The following is a 24,699-nucleotide window of genomic DNA, read 5'->3' as shown; positions in this document are numbered from 1 at the left end:
CTTCTATTTAGTCACACTGTGCTGAGCACTCATGCATAATTGTGTACATAAGCGTCTATCAAAATCGGAGGTCTGTTTTACAATATTAAGCCAACTCCATTGACGATCCCCTTGCCCTTATCATGATACAGTGGGCATTTAACGCCGACTGGCTTTTGGAAGTAAGAATTTGAGCTCAGCACTTTCTTCCAGGCTTTGGTCGTAACCGTGCCTTCTCAAAGCCCACTGTCAAGCTCGTCCTTTGATGTATGGATGGAGGCATTTTGTTCAAAGGGATAACCTTTTCTGGGCACTTCTTTGAAATGATAATTCACCAGTCTGCTGCAGGTGAAGCCGGAGCTCTCTCGGCAGAGAGGGCAATCAAAGTCAAATGGAGGAGCCACTCACGGCTTTGCCTGCGTAACCAGTGCCAGCGTCTGGCATCTACTGTCAGTCCTGCTCCCAGCTTAATCTCTGCTTTAGATAAACGGAGCAGGCACGGGGGATGTCACAGCGACAAGGAGACTTGAAGTAGCAAAACGTGCAACGGCCCGTTGCGCCATTGTGGTCGCGAAAGACCTAGATGTTTCGGCGTGGTTGTGTGTTTACATAGACGATACATAAACGCCATATGCAAGCTGAGTTTTTCCTTCGCTGCAGGCTCCGCGCATCAGTGGTGAGGGGGACACAGCTGTGTGTAATTACGTCAGTAATAAACCTGGATATGGTCCACCTGCCTCAGAGTGAACCCTCTATCCAATCCAGCACGTTCGACAACAAAGGAGACGAGTGCGCACTGATTATGGCTTTGATGATGCAGCTAGACGGCAGCGTTTTATGGAGATATTTCTGTCTCACGAATAATTCCCTGAAATTATTCAATCAGTATCAAACAATGACATGTGCTAGTAGTGTATGATAACTGACGTAAAAGACCCATATGTCACATATCGTCACATATGTTACATATGTAACGTCAGAGATGAATAAAACCCAAAAAAAAACGAACACAATACAGTACGTATGGTATATACAGTAATATGCTCCTCTGCGCTAATGGATTGGTGACCTGCCAAGGTGTACTTCTACCCAGGGTCCATTCAGTAACAACCCTGAACATGTTTTGAATAAAGGGAATTAATTATTTCTGCTACAAATACTGTATATCAGTCTCTTGTTGCTGTCCATCTGGATGTAAGCTTTCAGGATTCTACATCCGCCAGCGCGCCTGTAACGAGGCGGCATAGGATACACAGACACGGCTCTCCCTTGGGTTCAGGCTCCAGCTGGCGGAGACATGCTAGGGCAACCTGTCCCTATTATTGTTTGTGACAGAACCAAGAAGGAAATGCAAGTAGCAAAAGTGCGTACGTGGATCCTGCATGTCAGATTCTGCTGGCAGTGCCTCCAATGTAATTATGGGCATGGGTGGCCAGCTATGACAGCTTATCTGTTAGCCAGCCAGTAGGTGTCTGCTGCACCTGGTGAGCTGCATGCCACAATGATGAACCACCGATACACAAATTAAAAATCACGTACAGATTTTCATGAAAACACGAGACGTTTGCTAATGGCAATTTCATATCGTCTCATGCTGCTCATGAACACAGCAGCACACGCGTCTGGCACCATGTCACAGAGCTAGCCACTCCCAAATCTTGTTTCTCAGCATTTCATGTGCCACGCTAATGAGTTAGAAATGCATGGGGTGAACTCATGGCATTATCATTTTAATTAGTCTCATACATAGACAGTTTGGCTGAGAACTGTTTGTTCACAATTATAATAGCGAGTTATAGGTTTTGAGTTGATTAGGCTAGATGAACAAAGTGTTTTAGAGAGCATTTTAATGAAACAACAGAAAATAGGCATACTTCGTTGTAAAAATCACAACAAATTAATACTAATTCATCAGGAATGAAATACTGAACAACCTTTGTCTCCTTTAAAGTTGAGATTTTGTGAGAAATGTAACTAAAAAGAGACCCAACTAATTTGAAAATACTTTAAACCCGATACTAAATTGAACGTAGTTCAAAGGCATCATGTCAAATTCTAAAATATTAAGATATTATTGGAAAGTGTTAATTAGTGAGAGAATCTATCAAAAGTAAAGGCAGGGAGAGGCCTCGGCAGATAATGGGAAATAGTGGAACAGTTTATAGTTTACAGTAATGTTTTCCCACTTGGGGATTTCATCATATACATAATATTTAAAGATTCTGAGAATCTGGAGAAATATCAGCAATCGCATTTGCAAAGTGAAAGGCCAAAAACAGAATCTCTATGACTGTGTTGAAAACCAATATGCAGGAAATCAATGCCTTGGCAACGCTAAATCCACAAATCATAATTAAAACTTGGCCACGCAGAGAGAGAGAGGGAGAAAAAAACAAGTTCCCGAAATATCGCCACCTGCTCTGAGCCCAAGCTTGCTTATTTAAAATGGGCAGAGGTGGAGTCCAACTTTGGGCTCAAGAGTAGAAGAACCATCCAACTTTTAGTTCACAATTCATAAGCCAGGATTTGTAATGCAATTGGGGGGTGCCTAAGAGACTTTGCCAGTCTGTGAATATACGGGTTTTAGAACCATAATAAGTCATAATAAGTCAAAGGAAGTAAACAACATAATTTCAATGATTCAAATATTTTGATTTCTATCCTTTAAATCACTCACTCTCACACTTGGTGATTTTCATCTGTGGGAAGTTTGCTAAAATAAGCATTGTGCACTATTTTTAATTAGCCCTGTTTTAAAAGTGTTGTGATTAGGATCTCAACACCTTTAAAACAGTGCTGGAATACATTAAAAGATATCTTAAATTTCACTTTAACTGCTTTTAAATTAAAGAAGGGCCTGTTTTGTTTTAATAAAGCATCCACAAGCTTACTCATGCCTAAGCAAAGACAGAAAACACATCGTTTCTCTCAATAACCTTTGCAGCATTTCTGTTAATATGACCGTCCGCACTGTGTACAGCCAGGGGACCTGGTCCTTTTGTGCTCACCCTAACAAAAATCCCTCCAATCAGCGATGAGTAATGAGTGGGCAGGTTATCATGCAGTGATCCCAGCTTTCTAATTAGTCTTCCATTAACTTTTCCAACCTTGGTAACCACAGGGTGCACACTTTACACACACACACATGCACGATTCACATCCTCAAACTGAAATATGGGATCTCCACTCCAAAGTCAAAAATCTAAAATTAAGTATTTAATAACAGTTTATTTACTCTGCAGTGTTCATTTAATCCTCACGTTCACCCTGGTTGGCCAGAAATGGCTTTTTTGTAGAACCAATTTTCACCATGTCGTCCTTCCAGAATAACAGCAGTCACATTATGTGTATCATCCCATAAAATGATTTGTGTGTTGTTCCCTGTCCATGTAAAATAATGATTAAAACATCAGGTGCACAGGAGTCTGACTGTTATTCAGGGAAACTGTTAGATGGATCATTTTCCGATGACTATGCTACAATACCTGTGCACGCAGGTGACACGCTGCCTCTGTTTTTTTAAGGTACAAACTAGTGAAATGTACTTTTTTTTTTTAAAGAAAGAGTCACAGATCAGACCTTCTCTGGCTCTTATGAATTCTTTGCAACACTTTGTTTAGATACAGGCTGAATGTCAATGTTCAGCACCGGCATTTTTGGTTTCATTTGGCATCCTGGTCTAGCTGATGTCTGTCAAAGACCATACAATGTATTTCTGATCTGCAGAATAAAAGACGCTGCCTGAGCCTTGTGCAGAATGTGGACGCGGAGCAACAGAAACTAGACAAAAAGATTGACAAGGGAGAGAGAAACAGAGAGCGTATACATGACATGGATACAAAGATTTTCTGTTTTGTTTTTTTGACTTTAGCTCATATTCCCTCAGAGCAGTATTTCCCATTTTATCGCATCTAATAGTGCATACGCAAAATGTAATCAGCACCCCTGGTATGTGTGTGTCCAAATGCACGCGCACACCAGCCTCTTTGTGCGATGCAAAGCATGAATCCATGATTCATCCTGTTTCACAGTGGGCAGTCGGTTTTAGAATGGAGCGGCACAAAAGAGTGATGGAAATTCCTGGGGAGCTGCTGTCCTGTGGCCTTCCAGCACCCAGTGGTATGCACTATCTTGCCGTATTATTGCTTTTTCTGTTTGTCAGCGAGCCCACGACTTCAAAGGAGGCTTAAAACATTCTTTCATTTTCTGTCAGGGTTGAAGGGTTGAGAGAGTGAGTCTACATTTTATGAACAAAGCCCCCCCAAGACATCTAGCAAAATAAAATGTTACCATCCAAGATGCAGCTCCTAACATTTACTCCAAAGCACTGATCATAAACTATTAATAGATGTATGTCTGTATGAGCACCAGAAGGGTGTCTCTTTGAATTGGATCCTTGTGCTGGGTTAGGTCAGGAATGGGGGTAAAGCTGGTGGGCCCCCTTTATTCCACTGGAACATAAAATCCTGCACGGAGGAGGATGGCGAGCAGATAGCTAGCATTACGGCTGTTGTGTAAAATTGCCATTATTCAGTCAAGCGATTATCTGCTGCCGTGGTGTGTAATGCGTCTCTGTGACCGTGACTGATGCCTGCACATCTAAGACTCTGCTGGAGAAGGGTGAGACTGAAAGAGGTGACCTCTTTCTTCTGAGTTCTATGAATCGTTTTTAGATACACTGTCAAAGTGTGGAAAACACAGTGCCAGTGGATCTGTCTTAAACCCAAAGCAGGCCTCTTCTTTTAGAAGGTGAAAAATTAAACTTATGTAGAGGTAAATAAAACAAAAGTTTATCTTTCTGATGCATTTATACAGATTTATTCAGATTACATGATTATTTGCTAATATTATTAAGTCTTCCAGGCAACCAGACTTCTGTGTAACCTAACATCTATCCATCCTCTCTGTGCTTTAAGGTTGAAACCATTCAGTATTCAGTGTGCTTAGAGTTCCTAAGTGAAAAACATAACAATTATGAATTTAGACTGGGCCAAAAAAACAGCAGAGGAAATAGCAGGTTAATTAATATTTAATATTTGCAACTATAACTTCTTGCCAAGTGAAGTGTAGGAGTCAGTGAGCTCATTCCGCCATTTATCTGCTGTTTGTTTAGTTTATAAAATAGAAAGGAGCCTTCATAACCCCCTGTGCTGAATTTTGTAGACCTTTTTTTCCCACTGGCATACAGTAGAATACATTTGTTTACTTTATCTTAGCAGCAAGTAGAAACCCATGGCAATAACAGAAGACAGTAGGCTGTGGCATCATCAGTCAAGTCACTTTATAGCTCTGGCTTGTTTTAGGCTCTTATGCATCACACAGTTTCAGAGGGTCTGATTGGGGCCAAATTTATTAGCATGGCAAGCATAAAGCCAGATGCATAAAGAACTAACTTCAGTGACAAAAACAACAAGGAAACTTGAAACAGATGGTATCCCCCCCTCCACCCCTGTGGAGCTCTGCTTCCACGTAGAGACAGAAGCACCTGAGACAGAACTGTGGCAAGATGCTTGGAACAACCTACTAAATAACAGTGCACTGACACAGTGCAGAAGACCTGCCTGTTTTAAAGGGAAATGGTAGCGGCTCCAGATATTTCAGGGTCTGACTGAAGTTTAATAGCTAATGAAACGATCCTTGTTGTTAGTTTGGGAAGCATTCTCAGAATACTGTTTTTTATGACATCGAAACAGGAAATAATAAGTCAAAATCTTGTTTTATATTAAGCGCTTTTGATTTCACAAAATATGTATCTGTGGCATTTAAATGAGGTTTCAGTACAAAATGTAATTACTCCGTGTTTTTCTTTTCAGCATTTTTAATTATGGCTTTATAATTAATTTGCTACTCCTCTTGTAATTTTCAAGTTTATTCCTTAACTTTTAATGTTGATTTAATGTCCGTTCCCATACAGAGGCTTATGCCCTTATCACACGCCCCATTAAATAATGCCTATTCTGATGTAATGTGCCGTACTATGTGCCAAAAGTTGTCCCAGCTTGTATTGTTTAGATGGTCTTTGGGGTAACTAATTAGATTACCGCATGGCGACCACTATTGTCAGATCTAAATTTGTCCGGTTAGTTTTTCTTCATCAGATTCACAGAGAGCCCTTTCAGCAATGAACATGCTCGTTAATTACTCTTCCGTATCTTTTCTTCTTCCCGTGCAGATCAAACGGGTCATTTTCTGCGTCTTCCTCGAGACTGATTTTGCCATCTACAAGAAGAAAATGTCTGTCATGTTTCAAGGTACGTGTAATCACTCGCATCCTTGCTGGATCATTACATTTCTTCTGCTACCTGACACTTTGTTGTTGAATTGATTAACACGCTGACTTTCTTCAAGTTTTCCAAGTTTTGGACAACCTGTGATGTCACCGCCTAAGTAACTGAACATATGCATACATGTGTTCAGTTAGTTAGGAAGTGACCTTGTGTATCCTTGGAAACATCTGCAGCGAGAATTATCCTGTTCCTGGAAGCAGTAGTGTAAGGACCTGTCAGGTTTGGGTGACACCTTCAAATGCAAACATATTCAGCGCAACCAACCGCGCAGCCTTTGGGGAGATTAGCGGTGAGAATTTATGCCGACAAGGTTGATAAAATAAGTGTCAGGTTCTCTACATATTGCCTCACGATCTACCTGACCTATAATAGCTGTCTAATGGTTCGTGTGCTTGCCGTGAATGAGCGAGCTGATATTTCACGTGATCACTGATAGTTTGATGAGAATTTAATGCCAGATTTGATTGACTGTAATAATAGTACACAACAGCAATTGTCTCCTGAAAAAAGCTAAAATATTCCGGGATGCATAGCAACCGTGACCATCCTCTTGGTTACTGCTCTCCAATTGTGTGTGTGTGTGTGAAATAAACAAACATCCATTATCTTCTACTCCCACTCTCCTTTCTGTCCCTTGCTCAATTCCCTCCCCCCTTTCATGCCATCATCTTTTTTTCCGGGGACCAGGAGCAGTCACCAGCTCTGATGGGGGTTCCACAGAGGATTGAGTTGAATAGCTGGGGAGCTGAAAGAGGCTGGCTGGCTTCACCAGCCTAGCATTACCTTCCATTTACCTCACTTTTCGCTCCTCACCTCCCCAACGGAATACCGGCTCTCAGGCCTTCATCTCGCTGCTCCCAGATGGAGAGTGTTTTGTTCTCCCTGCACTCCCGTCATCTCTCCCGCTCCCCGCCCAGACTCTTCCCTAAAAGATTACATTCCGAAGAGAGACCTTAATTATACTGCCTGCCCCCATGCACCCAGCACCCGTCTCATCATATTAGTGCTTTGAGATGAGAATCTGGAGCTGTTGTTCTCCAGTTATCACTCTCACCATTTAAAAAGTGCTGTGAGTGGATAAATGGCCTGTATCTCCCTGTGATTGGGAACAGGGAAGAAGCAAAATGACAGCTTGTGTGTATGCGTGTGCGCGCCACGTAGGGCATTCAGAAAAGTTTTGAGACTCACATTACTCTGAGCAAAATCTTTAAAAACTATTGTGTACCAAAATGTAATGAGTTGCTAATAAGGGAGGCCGAGGTCAGTCTTTGATTAAATTTGGGGTCATTTCAAAAGGTTACTACAGCACACACCGTGATGCAAGTGCTTTTGACATCAGTGTCTTACCTGTCACGTGTCCTTTGACCCCTGAGGTCAGGGCCACCTTTGCCCATCTTTCCTCTTTGTGGGCAGGAGAGGATAATTGGCTTAATAAGCATGACATTCCCACTCAGGGTCACTGTCTTAGTTAGCCAGACACCTTCACGCCGCCCTCACCCACACCTCTTTTCATCTTTCACCTCATCTGTAAGTTGAAAGAATTTAATTCTCTGTCAAAACAAAACTTCTTTCAAGTTTTACCTTAAGGAAGAAAAGAATACTAAAATAATTACTTATGCTGTGAATGTAGACACTCACAGAAGCGACAGGATTCGTGTGTTTTATCCAGCCACGCTGCACTACGTAGATGGCTTCCAACAGTAGTTGAAAGGTGTTCTTTGAAGAAAGAAGTGCTGATTGGTATGATTGCATCATGGTAGGTAATGCATAACCCCATAGTGTGAAAAGACTTGCATTTAGCCTGCGCAGAATGGCAGTAGTGAATCAGAGGCTGTGAATTAGCTCTGCAGGTGTGCTCGAGCACTTTCAGCACGTCTCATCATCCTCTCTGCTAGTGATAGACAGTCAGGTAGATCTTACGGCAACGCTGAATGCATCACACAGAGACTTGAGACCATTCTGTCTCCTGCAGCATCCTCTCGCTTTCAATAACCCTCTGTCACGTCTGCACTTCCTGTTCTCCTTACTTATTCTCACACACGTCTCCCTTTATTCCTGTGCTACATGCCCATTTCCTTAACCCTTCACACCCTTCATTCTTCCCCATTACATTGAGGAGAAGCTTCTCCATCACCTCCTTTATTTGCATACTGTTATAGAGCTCTTGTGAATGGTGGCCTTGATCTTTCTGTAATTTGTATGTGTGTGTGTGGTTATGCGAAACTCGGGATCTTCCCCGTGACATCAGTTTCAAGGATGTCTACAGTGGCAAGTACACATACAATGGATTTTTTTTTTTTTTATTGAAGTCTTACTATTCTCATTTTTCACAGTATAGCCGCTTTCCTCATATTCAAGCAATCTGTCAAGTGACAATGACTGGAGCAGGAATGTGTAAACAGGACATTTGCATACAGGAAATTGCTTTATTACAATGTGCATTTCCACAAGCTGTCAGTGTGCGAGAGCCAAAATACGGTTACTCCTTTGCAAAGGGAGGAAACTGAAAAATAGCCTGTGCTGACATGAATACTCAGACACACCTGCATGCAGGCACATAAACTGTGGCACACGTTCACAAAACAGGAAGTGGATTTTTTTAATTTGTTTTTTTAAAGATTAGAACTGCCTGGTATTTGAGCAATGGAGCAGCTGTTTGATGAGTAACGACGGAGTCCTCACAGTCACACAGAGTATTTTATGTAGCTCGTGAAGATCGGCATGCTTTTGGATCTTTTGGAGTCATGAGTTTTCCCCTCTAACATCAACAGTGAATCATGCAAATACACGAACAAGCTAAAGCACACAGCAGCACAAGCTGTTTGTTGTTGGGGGTTTTTTAGAAGGCGAAACTATCAAGTATGAACATTAATTGATTAAGTAGCAGAGCTCAATCAATGCAATTAATCATAAAACACGATTCTATTATGTATTCTGATTGGCGTGATTGACCACACGCTTCCCGTGCCACATATTATTTGCGCGTATGGAAGCAGTCAGGCATCTGTAGTTGTAGAGAGTGAAAGCATGTTGAAATTGATTCTGGGTACACTCCTCCACTAATATGATCCGGGTGGCTGCCCACAAGCTGGGCTCCATCTCGTCTTCTCCTCAATCAGCCACACTGCTGACAATATTAACACAGACCACAGGACTGCAGAGGCTGCTGCATTCTCTCCAACTGTTTCACCCACTTTCCAGTTGACATTTATTTACATAGCTTTTTAATACACACTGTATGTTCCTCGCCTCTTAACCCCTAACCCACACACACATGCACACACCCACCCGGCCATCAAATGTCCATAGTAAAAGAACCCCCTCAAACCACACCACTGCTGTTACAGCAGTAAAGCTGTGGTATGCACAGGCTTTTATCACACACATGTAATTTGTTGACGGAGCATATGAAGGGCTACAGGATCCCTGTGAGGGGTGAAAATGAAGTCTGTGTTGGTTTCACGAGGCTATCCCTCAGGGCAGGGAAATGAGGAGACCACGGTGTGTTAGTGATGTTATTGTCAGGGAGCACACTGAGTCTCTCAGTCAGCTTCGGCAGATACGAGGTTCCTGCTTTAGCCCTTCATATTTGAAAAATGTTGGGAAGCCTGTGAATAAATCAGACATGAAAATGGACAAATGTTATGAGCTGCTTATCTGTGTTTTTGGTGTTGGCTGGTCATGGTCACTCGCTGATAATTTAAACGTTCAGAATTGCTCGGTTTAGGGACACTATTTAAATTTAAATATGGCCATATCGTTTCTCACAAGGTATTCCTATTTGTGCGTGAATATGTAACCCTAAAGGAATAGTTCATTCATCATCTATTAGGAATTTAATGATAGGGTCAATACTTCTTTCCAAGAGTCAGATGAGAGGATCAATAATACTCTCATATCTATTTGTTAAAAAGCTGGAGACAGCTAAGCTTAGCATAGCATAAAACACTGGAAAAGAGCTGAGCTCCATCAAAAGTGGAGAAAAAATACTGAGGACCGTGCAAAAGCCTTGCAGCAATTCTTATTTCTTGTTTATTTTGCTTCCAAATAGCCAGACTGTCTTGTCATTTTTTAAAGTGGTCTTGCACAGTAGTTCTGATAGTCTGTGCATGTTTATCTTTTTCACTCATTTGTACACCACCATTTTCAAAGGAGTGGTTTTTAGTTTGTTAAGCCACTGGACACTGAACCATGAATCATTCAAACATAAAACAGGCACCTAACTTGAGGGATGACTCAGTGTTGTGTCTACAGACAGCTTAACAAAAAAAAACAGTTTTAAATTGTATCTTTGGGCATTTTGTTACTAGAAGCTTCTCACAAAAACGCATCATTTGTTCCAATTTCTTTGGTTGAAGCTATGAAAAATGCCAAAGATAACACAGCCCGACAGACATAAAATATTATTTTTGCACCAACAGGGTGATGCCCGAAGAGCTGTTGACCAAAACACTTGACAGATCTTGATATGGTGTCCAGTGTGTTCTTAAAAAAATCTCAGGTAACTGGACAAAACAAGTATCTGAAAATCACGACCATGGTCGTTCAGCTGATCCATCTACTGTTCACTGAAACCTCATCAGATGTGCTGTTATTGGAAGCGTGGCTTTCAAAAAGCCATTCATAAGAAGGGGAAACATGCAGAAAGGGCTAAGGTATGCTAAATTAAACAAGAACTGGACTCATAATCAGTGGCAACATGTCCGATCCACTGTGCTGACCCCTTTGGATATAAGGGGGGAGTTGCACATTAGATTGTACAGTAAAAACTGTACAATCAGTTTTCCCTATTTTTACCTTATATACTCAATTTCTATATATGTTTGCACGCTTCGATAAATCTCTGCACCGACTTCTAGTTTTCCTAGAAAATATAAAGAAATGAGTGGTAGCTCAAAACTTTTGCACAGAACTGTACCTATACATTATTATTGGTCCAGTTCGGGAACATTCCTGGAGTTTCACTGTCACTCCGATTGGATAATTATTTAATTTTGCTACGTGGTTGTAGATTTCTCTTCCCCTGCTTAGAAAGTTTATGCTAAGCTAACCATGTACCAGCTATTGTTTCGCATTTAGCATGCAGACATGAGAGCAGAATCAATCTTGTCATCTATTTCTTAGAGCGTGAATAAGCCTGTGTACTGTCAAACAGCTGATCCTTTCTCATCAGTTATCATATCACGCCATCCTGTTTAAATGTGTATGCGTTTGCGATTTCTTTGGTTTTATGGCCTAGAAAGAAAGCAAGAACCAAAAAAAGGTGTCACACGGGTCGTTCTGGACTAAAACATACTGCACCTTCCCTGTATTGAGCCGTGATCATAGCAGAATCATGTGTGGCCTGATGTTTCCATTCTTGCGCTGTTGTAGTACTGTATCAGTGGACCTTCCTTTGTTTCCCCAAGCAGGGTTAGATTAATGCACTGTACCCTTTTATTCAGTGTTATACAAAAGAAAAGCCTGTCGCTGGATCCACTGGGAGCTCTGATGGTTACACTTCTACAGAACAGATGACAACAGCCTTTCATCAAAGCTAACGCTTGCTTTTGCTTGTTAACCACAGTGCAATCATTTCACAGACTCCTGCACAGCCACACACACACACATAAAAATACACGTGCCCTCACAAATAATGTAATCCATTCATATGAACTGTGCACATGAAAAAGGCAAGTACACATGTACTGTGTATATAGTGGCCTGACACAAGGCATCTAGAGGCATGCTGAGCTGTGCAAGATCTGAGTGTCTATGAGTGCGTATCGTGTGTAGGAGCCGTGAGCAGGCATCCACAGTTCCTCTCTCGCCTCATCTCTCACTCTGCAGTTCCTCCTGAAGCATAAACATCCAAAGCATCCGTCTCATCTCGCACTGTGCAACTCAACTCATCCACCCAGAACACCTCTAGTACACTCAGTCTGTCTCACACAATAGACTTACAGACAAAAGAAGAGAAAATCAAAGGGGTTTTTTTTTGTTTTTTTTTAAAGACGCAGTTGTCCACGCCAGCCTGGAGTCCTTGTATTTTCAGGAAATGGGAGGCTTTATGTCATTTATGCTGAGCCTACCAGCATAGATATAATTGGAAAAGAATGTTTCACGAATGTGACCCCCTCTCCCCAAACATATACCCACATACTCAGTCATTTGGTGTAATAACTCTCGATATCCGAGGCCATCTGGTGGGAAATTGAAGGAGGTTGTTGAGTGTGATGAGGAACAGGAGGTGAAAGAGTTTCAGCGAAAAGCTTTTGGAACACACAAATGTGATCGTATTTCCCCGATTTACAGGGGTGGGTGCAGGTTCGAGTTTCATTGTTTGGTTTCAGCAGTCGGCATCATAACACTGTGATATTCTAATATTATAATCATGTTGCCATGAGTCGGCTCGTGCATTATAAAAGAGCCTGGTTTGACACGCTGTCGTTTTCTCCCCCTCTGCCAGACAATGACATGGAGGTTACAGAGGAGCCGCCGAAGGAAGGTGAGTGACAGAATATTTCATGGTTGCCTTTTCACCTTAACACCTCCATTAAAGCACACAGAGGGTGAGTGAGTGGTGTAGCTTCAGCTTATGACAGTGATTTGCTGGGTTTCGCGAAGCAGACGAAATTGAATGTTTATGCATTTAGCGACAAGTTGAATCCCAGGCCTGACTCATCGCTGTTAAAAATACTTCATGTCAGGTGCATTACATTACAAGAGCTTATATCAAAGCCAATTCCCAACACCATTCTCTTCATCCGGCTTACGGGCACAATGCCTTCAGACCACCTAAAGCGAGCGACAAAGAAGCAGCAGAGCTACATCCCTCCACAGCGTGCACCGGGTGATAGCACAAACACAAACTGTCAGCGCATAATGCTTTTATCAACACACCATCTTGGAACGAAGCCTGAAGGTACCAGATACTGCTTATCAGGATAAACTACTGACATTTGTCTGTGCGCTGATGTCCTGAATAAGCAATGACACAAACTGATGGCCACATAGAAGCGCGTGTGTGCGTTTGAATAGCAGAAACAATAGCCATAATAACATAATAACAATAACAGCAGTTTGGTTGTTACTTGCAGACGTACAGTATAAAATTCAGTTTTATGAGCTGTTTGATAAATGTTTGATACCGCCTGTAGCAATTCTCTCCAAGGTAGAGTGTTGCAAAGCAGTACATGAAGAGCTTTTATTTTATTTTTTTTAATTGTGATCACAGTGGGATTAGCAGTGAGGTTTTCCCACATCTAACTGCTCAAACCTCATAGTACATGTGCAGCCATCTGAGCGAAAAGCAATGTTAGTTTTACAGTCTGCAGAAGAAAGTCTTCAGATTACTGTAGATGTAGAAACGAGGGTGCTATCAAAATGTTTTCCTCCAAAAGTCACCCCCATGATCTACCAATTACACGCATGTGTGTTTTCACTTTGGGTGAACATAAAAGGGCTGTTTTATAAGCGCACTGTAAAATGTGATATTCCAAAGTGAAACAATGTGGCTGAATCGTAAAGGCTTGGTCGAGAGGAACTGTTTTCTTGTCTTGACCAAGTGTGCTGGGTTTTTATTATTGTATTCCTCACCAGCTATTTTATGCTGCATACAGTACCACACTATACTGAAACAACCCCTGATAATTCCTGGCTCTGTTGTATCATCATACTAGCCCTTTCCTGGTCCAGTTTGGCCTTGTTTGATGGGCTTCTGCACTGGTGCCAAAGACTGGCCTTTTATTCTGCTCCATCAGCCAGAGTTTGAATCAGTCAGCCTGGAAGCTATTCAAAGGCTCAAATGACTGCAATTCTCACACGGAATGACGCTTTTGTCCCAGACTGTGGTCTGGAGTTGGTGTCAAAGCCTCACATTCTTCCCCTTTTCTCCCACCAGCGTCATTTTTATCAGGCAGGTATAAAACAAAACACAAGAGCCATCATGCTCTCCCACGGGCTTTTGTCGCGTGGTCCACAGAGACAGAACGGCCAAGAATAATCACTGCTTCAAAGAGTCAGCTTTACTCACACCATCTCACTCACCTTGATGCCAGAACGACATGCTCCTTGCTTCCTGGTAGCGTTTTGGGATAAGGATGTGTCTGCTCAACTGAATCACCATTTATTTTTGTTGATTTATAGATAACACAAAACCACCTACCAAAGCAGCAACCGAGGAAGAGAGTGAGGACAACACCAGAGGTAGAGTGCGCTCGTTCTGACTGTGCACGTTTGTTCCGGCTCCTTTTTCTTAACGCGCCAGGGAAACTTTACTGGCAGAGGAAACACTGATATGTGTTTACTTTAAAAACAATTGTTGTGTGTGTATAAAGTAAAGGAGTGTTCTCTTGGTCAGTAATCTCTTGTTCTTCTGATGCCAAGTTCCTCTTTGGGGAAATGAATACAAGATGAAGCTCGGTCTTTTTAAAAGAATGTTTTCTTAGAGGCAAACTTGTTTAAGAAGCCATTATCTGGCTATTCTGCAGTTTCAGCCCCTTTGGATGTGTAATATTGAAACAATTATAGGCTTCTCCGATACGATGGACCAAAGATAATTAGATTCTTACACTGGAGGGTGTTAGTAGGCAATTAAAATCGTACACCATCCATTTGTCTTCAAGCCTTAAGGTTGCAAGGAATTTTTTGAAGATAGCAGTCATGGCTGTTGTCTTTGGGGAAACCGTTCCTCTCACTGATTGTGAGAGGCTGGTCTAGATAGTGCAGTCACTTCAAGGGCGCCACAGCATTCTGTGTTCCTCAACAAAGCACAATAAGTCTTTCTCCCTGCCTCTTCAACATACCTTTGCCATAATCCACAGTAATTCAGTATGATTCACAAATTCAATCATCAGCATTAGAAGGGCATAAGTATTTTGTAATAATCTTTATAAATCCTAATTTATCAGGCCCCGCAGCTTAATAGTAACTAATCCATTCACAAAAGGCCTTGGCACAGCTTTCTAGCATGGGAACAGTCAGTCCTTGACACAACCTCTCTCACAGGGAGGCAATGAAATGATTTTGTGCTGCCTGCACTGTAAAGGTTAGGTCTGGTTCGATGTAGCACATAGGTGGGATTAATCATCGAAAACACTCAAGATTGCACAAAGCAAAGGAAACGCTAAGTGCAAAAACAACCTGTCAGTTACATAAAACAGACATTATAAGGTGCTTGAGAGCCTCGTGCTACTTGTGTGTACCAGAGCAAGCTCTTCTAGCAACTAAAATATGTATTTCACTCTTTCATGCACTATAGTCATTGGTGTAGTGAAGGACCTTTTTGTAAAAAAAAGCATCAACTCTGCATTTACAGCTCTTTTGTCACCTCACAAGCAAAAGGCCTCTTCCGTCTCAGTGGACTCAAGGAAGGAGACAGTTAAAAGCACACAATTAACACATACACCCAGGCCAAACATAAAAGAGCAAGTAACCTGTGGTAGAACTCACCATTCAAACAACACAGCAGCTTCTGTTTTTGAACACTAGACAGCATCAAAATACAGCTTATTTTAATGCATATATTTCATTTAATTTTCAAAAAGGATATTCCACTACACAGCATAGCATACATGATGCACGATTAAGTCATATTAAAAGAACAACGCAGGTGGCTTTCAAGTTTGATCAACAGCATTTTATCTCTTCTTCAAATGAAGCTAACATGATCCAACGTCATCGGCAAACATCCCTGGGGAGTATTTGAAAGGTGGGGGTCACAGACTGACTCTGTGTGTGTGTGATGAGCTGTGCTGTGATGTAATCCACATGAAACAGAAGCACAGCATGCAGACGCCACAAGCTATAGAAAGAAAAACCAAGAGAGGTAAAAAGGTGGCTGAGACACGGAGGTGAAAGCTGGCACGGAGTTCCAAGCTGGACTCGAACCTCTTTAGAGCACACCTGAGTTGGCAAGCAGCACTACAGTGCCCATTATTTGATATCAGATTGGTATTAGTGAGATTAGTGTGTTACAGGACACAGTAAAATATGGACATTAAGCCAGAAATCAATGCCTGTTTGCCTGGAATGCTTGAGAGTAGTGGGAAAGACCGGGGATAGAGAGGGGGGGATGGTGAGAGATGGCACAAAGTGGACATGCAGATTAATAACGCTACGTGTGGACAGACAGTGAGCCTCTCTGTGGGATGCCATCTAGCTCCGTGGTACCCTATAAAGCATCTCTCACAAACGTGCTTACTCTTTACTCTGTGCACACATACCTCACGTGCAAAAGGTCTTTGAACGATTGCTATTGCTCATGTTTTTCCTTTTTCCTTTACAAATGTCTCATGAATTTTTCACATTCCCTCATTTTTTATCTTTTTTTCCTGTCCTTTGCTCCACTTTGCTTTAATAAAAGGAATAGTAGAAAGGCCTGGGGGAGGGGGAGGGGGGATTGGAGCCGAGCTAATGGTTGGATGTGAGTGTGTGTGAGTGTGCACGCATTCCAGCTAACTTGTTCCCATTTCCATTTATTCCCGTGTGAGATATTGCTTTTATTTACTAGTAAACATCAACTACAGGTGATGTTTACTTAACAGGCGTGCAAGTAGGGTACAAAAGGAAGGTTGAATATCAGCCTATAAATTGTTTATGTCCTTGTAATACTGTAGCCCTGAATGTGATGTAGACATTAATAAATCATTTAAGTGTGTGTGAGACGAACATTTTATTCGGAAAAACATTGCGCTTTTGCTCAGTCAACAGAAGTGCAGGCGAGTACCTAAAATTGCCTTTTTGTCACCATGTTTCTTGAAGTGGAATTCATCAGAATATTGACAGTAAAAGTCTCGAGGTGTTGCCCGAACCCTTCTGTGTGAAGTATGTCAGACCCTTATTTACAGTGATGACAGTATTGTATAGCGAGCACTGGGGAGGAAAGCTATGGCAATGCTGCCACCTGGTGTTTCGTATTCATGGATGAGCGATATCCTAAAGGTGTTATTTGGGTTTTTACCTTTTAAAGAGACAGCATTTAAATTGATCTTACCTCAGAGCCTTTAGAAGTCACATCTGCACAATACATTTATTTGTTTTTCCTTCATTTTTGCATGTGGTCTTTTGGTGTGTGTGTGTGTGTGTGCATTTCATCCACAATCTGTCCCACGTTTTCCTTTATCACAAATTGAATGCAGTTTCATTCAATAAGCCAAATACAAATGATCAAATAACAAAGAGGAAATTACAGTCTGCCTTTTGTCATATCTGATAAATTGTTGTTTGGGACAGATAGATACTTTGGACAGATACAAGGCCCTCGCATAATTTTAAACAAAAAAGGTGACCTCAAGGCTAGCGGAGGATTCATCTTAAGTTGTTTTTCCCCCAATGAAGTATTCTTTTCAGCCCCCTGTCTGTGGCTCTATCTCAAATGCCAGTCATGATTAATAGAAAGGCTCGCCATCTACTGTGTGTCACCAGCATTCTGCATGATGGACAGAGATACTTGAGACAAACATGCAGCACTGGTAGAACTGGCCTTTTTCCCATTTAATGGAGGCTGGCATTTTTATTGTTCTGAGTGCAGGGCAAAATTGCATAGATATGAAAAATGGTTTCTCTCTGCAGCTTGTTAAAAAAGCAATTATAGAAGCTGCACAATAGCCATTGTAAAGCATGTTCTCTTATTGGTGTCATGGCTTTCATTTACTCAATTTGTCCCAAATGTCATTGGTTTATGTGCCTGTCTGTGTGTAAGAGTGCAAGAGTGCAAGAAAGCGGTGAGGAGGGTGGGAGTAGTAACAGATAGGATTTTTATTCATATCAAATTCTGCCTTTTGTGCATCCGGTGGACATTTCTATGGAGTTCAGTTTATAGGAGGATGTAACAGGATAAAGGCTGTAATGACTTGAAATTATAGTTTGGTGATGGCAGCACCTGTGTGTAATGTACGAGTAACGTTCTTCAAATATATGTGTAGCATATATATGCTTTTATATAAAAAGCTGTAAGATGATTCATTTTTATTTGTTTATAACCAAAACTGCAAAAATATTTTTATTCAGTCTAGCTGACCAGGGTGAGTTTGGGCAACACTACAACATCGGCATGTTACCTTATGCATAAAGTAACATGCCCTGCAAATTTTCAAAGCACTACTGTGGCTTATTACTTCCCCAATGCTACAAATTTAAGAGCCTCTTTCTTATAACAAAGACCCAAAACTGCTGTCTTAAAGCTAGATATGTTAAAGACCTCCTGTGTTAGTCCCCTGTTGTGTTTATTCAAAATATAGAGTAATTAAAATGTTATTAGAAACATCAGTAGCAAGTATCTGTAAACTCAAACATGGACAGAAAATCCCAACAGTATAATGCTGTTTCAGTAATGAAAAATAACTTAGGTTGGACGTTGCTGCTTTAAAATGCGGCGTCAACACCCTCAAAATAAATCCTTTGCATTAGGAAGATAAAGAGCTAACAGTGATCATTATTATGACTGTTTCCTTTGCTTTTTAAAACGAATGACTGGTATTATTCATACCGATGCCTCTGTTTGGCTGATGATTTTTTTTCTCTCCCTTTTCAGGTACAGAGGGAGGAGGTGATGAAGATAACGGTGACAATGGTAATGTAGCTCTACGGACCATTAGCGCATGTTCTGAGCCTCTCGGCTCTACCGATGCTTCTTGATGTCATTTGTCATCAAAAATTGAATTTTTTTTCTTTGTTTCAGTACAGTCTTTCCATCCCGTGTGTCACCACTCTAACAAAAAAAAGTTCTCTTATCACAGAAGCGTGGAACAAAGAAATCCCTCAATTATGTATGGCTTTAGAAGTGACATTCTTTTTCCCTTCGTTTTTGTCACTTAATTTATGCATGTCTTTGTGGATCCATTGCTCTCATACTGTAGAACAAAGGCAAAGCTACAGAAAGAGATGGAATGAAAAGGCTGTTTGAGGTGATATCGAAAGCCAAGTCTATTCAACTCCAGACGCTGGCGCTAAACCCGTATGTTTTCTCTTTTGAATTTCTCTTGTCTTTCTAAATACAGATGAACCTCAAGATGTGGAGATGGAGAGTCAGAGTCAAGGTAAAGTACAGTTACAAATCAAGGGTCCAACGGTGGAATTACGTGTTGTCTGGGTGCAGACTTAAGCTACGTCCGGTATTTTTGAAAATGGAGATTTTCCGTTTTCGTTTTTTTTTTTTTTAAATCCCGTCCACACGTAAACGCAAAAACAAAGGAAACCGCTGCTAGGAACATGCCAAAGCAACAGGTGACGATATTCCTAACCGTGTAGAAATGTTGGCCAATCAGAAGTCTAGAAGCCTGGGTGGGAAAGAGTAAACAAAGATGGCGCATTGAAGCGGAACAGTCTGGAAGGACAGAAACTGTGTCTATATATAAGCATTTAAACACTGCAGAGAGTAGAATTAACAGTAATGGCATTTTGTCTAAGACCGCCATTGCAGAAATCCATTTCACCGAAACAATAACGTGACTCACATTGTGACGTCAAAAAAGGCGCACACCTTTGACGCTGGTTTTCTCGTCCACACGGAAATGCAAAAACGGAGTTTTCGAAAATTTCCACGCTGGCAGGAGTTATTAAAAATCCCCGTTTTCAGTGACCGAAAACGCCGTTTACGTGTGGATGAAAGGTGCAAATAGAAAAATCTGCTTTTCAAAAATATCCCGTACGTGTGGACGTAGCCACACGTACGTAGATTACTGTACCCAGCACTCACTCAAATAGAATTTTAATCATTACTTATTATTAATCTCTGGGTCTCCTCCACAGTGTGTTATTTGTTTTTTGTCCTGTCTTCCTCCCATAACCCCCAACTGGTCGCGGCAGATGGCTGCGACCAGCTTAGTTCTGCTGATGGTTTCTTCCTGTTAAAATAGGAATTTTTCCTTCCCACTGTCACCAAGCGCTTGCTAAAAGGGGGTCATTTGATTGTTGGGGTTTTCTCTGTATTATTGCAGGGTCTTTACCTTACAATATATACACCACATTGTTGATGTGATTTGGCAATATGTAAGTGAAATTGAATCGAATTGAATTTGATTGAAGCGCACAATGAGAGTTGACCAACATCCAGCTTCTCAGTCGCTCGATCTTTTTAGAGTATTTCTTCCTTTTTAAATCCAACCTGAGCCATCTTGTCAGCAGAGCAGAAATAAGTAGTACACACTGTTTTAAATGTGTATGTATAACACATCCAGAGGCTCTGATGTGTTGTATTGTGCTGACAGCAAGAGCCTCAAATGAACTGTGTGTGTGTGTGAATGTGTTTTAAAGGAGCAACTATTAACTTTGAGCCAGAACCATTTCTCTTTTCTGAATATCCTCTGTGCTGCTGGTATATAATTAAGATTCTGCATTTGCATACTGGCAGCGCCTCGTCTCTCCTCTGTTTTTGTTTTATTCAAATCCAATCCCATTGACAGCGATTTGACAGATAGAGCTTCTCTGAACATGAATTTTGTAGATATTCCATGAGCAAGTTATAGCAAATGCTACCCTGGGATGGTATCCAAGAGCTGAGATATGTAATTACTTTCTCATGAGACATAAACAGAGAGTTAGGAGCTTGGAAGAGCAAAAATATACAATTTAAAACAACACCTGCAAGATAATTCTGCAAAAAAAAAAAAAAATGCTGCTGTTACATCATTCTCAAGTGTGTGTGTACTGCAGGTGAAATCCAGCCACCACAAATCAATATGATGTTCAATCTGTGGTCTTGGTTACTTAGTAAAAAATGTAGTCTTTGTGCAAAAACCAATATTAGCCAATTTATCTACATCAGATACTGTTTTCATCCACATTTAGCTTTGTGTTATTTTTTACACTCATATTTTGTTCTTTGACTACTAATACTGTACATATTTTTGAATATAGATGACTTTTCTTTAAAAAGTTAAAAACTCTTTTTGGCTGCACGCCCCCAAAAGACACCCTTAAAACCTCCACCATTCCAACTATTTTGACGATGTTTCCTTCTTTTCTGTTACTTCCATTTAAACTGACAAAGAGCTACCTGTTGGTGTGAATATGTTTGACAGATTTCTGTCAGCAGTAATGAAGCACAGGTTGGTTTTGTGCCACATGTAGCTAGATTTAATAGTAAGAGTTTTGACTCCCAGTGTCTGAATTAATCCTTCAAAATGCACTGCCTTTTATTTATTTATTTATTTGTGCCTTTAGATGGTGATCCAGCAAACGCAGAGCAAAACCCAGAACAGTGCGACAGTAAGAATGAAGTTCAAAAGAAAGATGGCGATAAAGACACCGATGGGGATAAAGACACCGATGGGGATAAAGACACCGATGGCGATAAAGAGACCGATGGCGATGAAGAGACTGGAAATATCAATGAAGGTAGCCCCGCCCACGATGAAAACAAAGGTCAAGAAACTGGTACCAACGACAATACAGAGGGGAAGAAAGGTATGTACAAGAGAGCAGTTTGGCTGTGTGTTTTATCCATTCGCATCAAAACCTCTGAGATACTCAGTGTTGATGATAAAAATGATTTCTGATGATGATGATTTCCTTGTTTTTCTGTTGTTTCTTAAATTACAGTTTAATATCCGCAGGGTATTAGGCAGGAAGATATGAATAAATCAGTTCAGTTCATGAAACGTAGTATAGTAAAATAACTAAAAACTAAAATAACTAAATGGAAAAACAGATTTTAAGATTTTTTTTCTTTTTATCAGTAATGTAATGTTACAGTACAGAGCTGGTAATAAATGCACAAACGTCTCAGCTGTACAGACAGAAGAAACAGACCCAAGTGAGGAGGTCTTGGATCTAAACTGTATGCAGACCGAGCCTCACGGTCCACAGCACATGCATGTTTTAAGGCATATTAACAGAGCTGCTCTGACTGAAGACTAGACAGGCTGAGCTGGGTTTTTTTGCAGGCCAATGAAGACTCTTGTGTCATGTTAGAGTAGTGTAGTGTAACATCTGCTTCTTTTCCTTAACAGAGGAAGTGCAGGCTCCTCAAATGGAAGTAAATGTTGTGGAAAATCCTGACGACAATATGGAAGGTAAGATCTGATTTGTTGGATTTGATTTGTATAAATGTGCTTTTCTGGTCCAGTGTGATGCACTTGTATACTTGCATACTGAATTTGTATTTTTGTTGGTCTGTTAGTAGCACTAGTTTATACTTGGAATCAGTTTCTGCCCACCTGAAACATCAATCAGTATAGAAAGTTACGACTGCAGGGAACCACAAGTGGCCAAACACATCTCCAGCAGCCATGATGGTGATGCTGAGAACAGCCAGCATCACATTACAGCATATTCTAAAGTTATCAGTGACTATTATGACTGTGTGGAATCGGCATTGTTCTTTACTTGGCAGATTTTCCCTGAACTGATCATTTCAGTCATAAAAATGACTGTATTTAGCTGTCAGCTTGGTGAAGACGGCGACAAACCGTCTATTTCTCACTTTGATTAGCTGGTATCGCTTTGAGTAACTGCAGCCACTCCAATAATCAGGCTTGCTCTGCAGACTAATGGTATCAGCATATTTATCCCCATACCTTGCATAGCAATGATGCTGTGTATCATAATTGTAGCATGCTAAATCACAGCCTTTGGTTTTTACTACTACTAAAAACGTACTATTTAACTCGTAATGCAATAGTGCTCTTATTTTCTCCTAGCAGAGTCTGGTATGGAGTAACATTTTAAAGCTTCTGATTTGTGTAATAGATAGCTTAACGTAGCAAGAAGCTAGGATTAGAAGAGACTTTGCAGGAGAGTCTTGTGTCAACAAATCCTTTGAAAAGTGTTGAGTCTATATCCAGGGCCTTGCATGTCTTATTGCTTTGTCCTATAAACCAACACTGATGTCCCAAACAACTGAAAAACAGATCAATGGGCTAAACCATTGGGTTATTTGTACTTCATCAGTGTGAGCATGGGCACTCTAGTTTATTTGTGGTCATCCATATACCCTCCTGCTGCTAGGATGGCTAGGCTCAGGTAGAGCAGGTCATCTACTGATCAGAAGGTTGGTGCTTCAATCCCTGGCTTCTCCAGTGTGCATGCCAAAGCACCTTTGGGCTCATTAATTAAAGTGTGAATGACACAAATAAAGCATGTGTAGGAAAAAAAGTACTTGTTATAGAAAAGCGCACCATCTAACCAGACTATCTAAGAGTAAGGAGTATATACTAATCCACAGATGGAACTTTTTAAGAAAACAAATGTATATTTTATAGTACTTTAAGCTCTATATATGTGTACTTATTTAAAATATTTTCATGTGCAGTAAGAAAGTGTATTAAGGCTAGATGTAAAATAAAGGATTGTTATGTCAAGTATTCAGACATTGTTGTTGTTAACCAGAATGAAACCACTAAGTATGCTTTACTATAGAAGAAAACAATCTCTTAAAGTAATCTGCTGAAATTGTACTTTATAGTTACTTTGTTGCCATCTCTTTTTTAGCAAAGTTTCCATATATGTAGCCGTTATTTATTAAACTTCTTGAAGCCATTCACTTACGGGCTTCTCTCAGCATAGGCAGTTTGTTTCTGCACAAATAGATTATCTGTCTTTGTTACCACATTTTTCTCTGGCTTCTCACTGAGTAATTATTTTAAGAAGTTATGGCTAAAGTTTGGAACCCCAGCCACCCCACTTCTACTAACACAAAGGTCTCAGTCACTCTCTTGCCTCTATTTCACTTTCTCCTTGACTGACATTCAATTAATTTAGGGTGAGAGTGAACATTCCTGATAGATCTGTCTCAGATAGCCTTCTCCGTTCTCCCTGAAAGCCAGTGAAATATAGCCTTCAAACTCTACAGGATTTTCTTCAGTGGAAAGCTTCACTCCACCCTGTTGACTGCCTCTTGCCTGAGCCCGCTACTGTCTGTCACCGTCTAGGCTTCCATAGGCTACATACTGCGTGGTGGCACAGTCGGGCGGTAAACAGTGGTGCCACTCCTGATTGCAGGCAGATTGCATTTGGTATAGATGAGCAGCAGCCTTGGACGGAGTGCAAACCCAAATAGTCTGAGATATTGAATATCATGCAGACCAACACAGCTTGGCTTAGCCATGCGTAACCAGCTATTCACAAGACAAGACCAAATGATTCCAGAGCAAATAACCTTTTATTAAACATAAGTGTAATCAGGCTGCCTGCTCATGGCTGTAAAGGTTAAATCTGCTTCACTGAAAGAGGTAATATAATAGTTCATAATGATGGGACGAATGCATGAGAAATCAAACAATTTGAGGATATAATATGAGGTTGCTGCACATATACACACATATGTCTGTATGTGAAGCCTGTGTGTGTGCATACAGGGATCTTCTGAGCTTCCATGTGTGACCTTCTGCTGGATTTTCAACACTGACATGACATTATATATCCACTCTGTACATTAGGTTCCTCTTCATGTTACTTATTGATTGCTTCTGTCAAAACATCAGGCAGTAACTGAAAGCACAACGTACCTCGG

General features: G+C 40.9%; 1 protein-coding gene across 1 annotated transcript in view; it reads left to right on the top strand.

Annotated features, from left to right (window-relative positions):
* Positions 1–24,699, top strand: part of macrod2 (mono-ADP ribosylhydrolase 2) — a 413,397-nt gene that overhangs the window by 371,593 nt on the left and 17,105 nt on the right. The window contains exons 9-15 of the mRNA XM_085297273.1: positions 6,152–6,230; positions 12,715–12,753; positions 14,394–14,453; positions 18,781–18,819; positions 19,247–19,285; positions 21,411–21,653; positions 22,199–22,261. Of these exons, the coding sequence (XP_085153399.1) occupies positions 6,152–6,230; positions 12,715–12,753; positions 14,394–14,453; positions 18,781–18,819; positions 19,247–19,285; positions 21,411–21,653; positions 22,199–22,261 (562 nt within the window). The remainder of the gene's footprint in view (positions 1–6,151; positions 6,231–12,714; positions 12,754–14,393; positions 14,454–18,780; positions 18,820–19,246; positions 19,286–21,410; positions 21,654–22,198; positions 22,262–24,699) is intronic.

The sequence above is a fragment of the Mchenga conophoros genome, linkage group LG13 (genome assembly GCF_057382185.1).
Source record: "Mchenga conophoros isolate Kocher_MC1m ecotype Shallow Benthic linkage group LG13, M_conophoros_male_GT1.1, whole genome shotgun sequence".
NCBI classification, from domain to species: domain Eukaryota; kingdom Metazoa; phylum Chordata; class Actinopteri; order Cichliformes; family Cichlidae; genus Mchenga; species Mchenga conophoros.
Note: the sequence above shows the minus strand (reverse complement) of the source record. Positions and strands in the feature narration are given on the sequence as shown.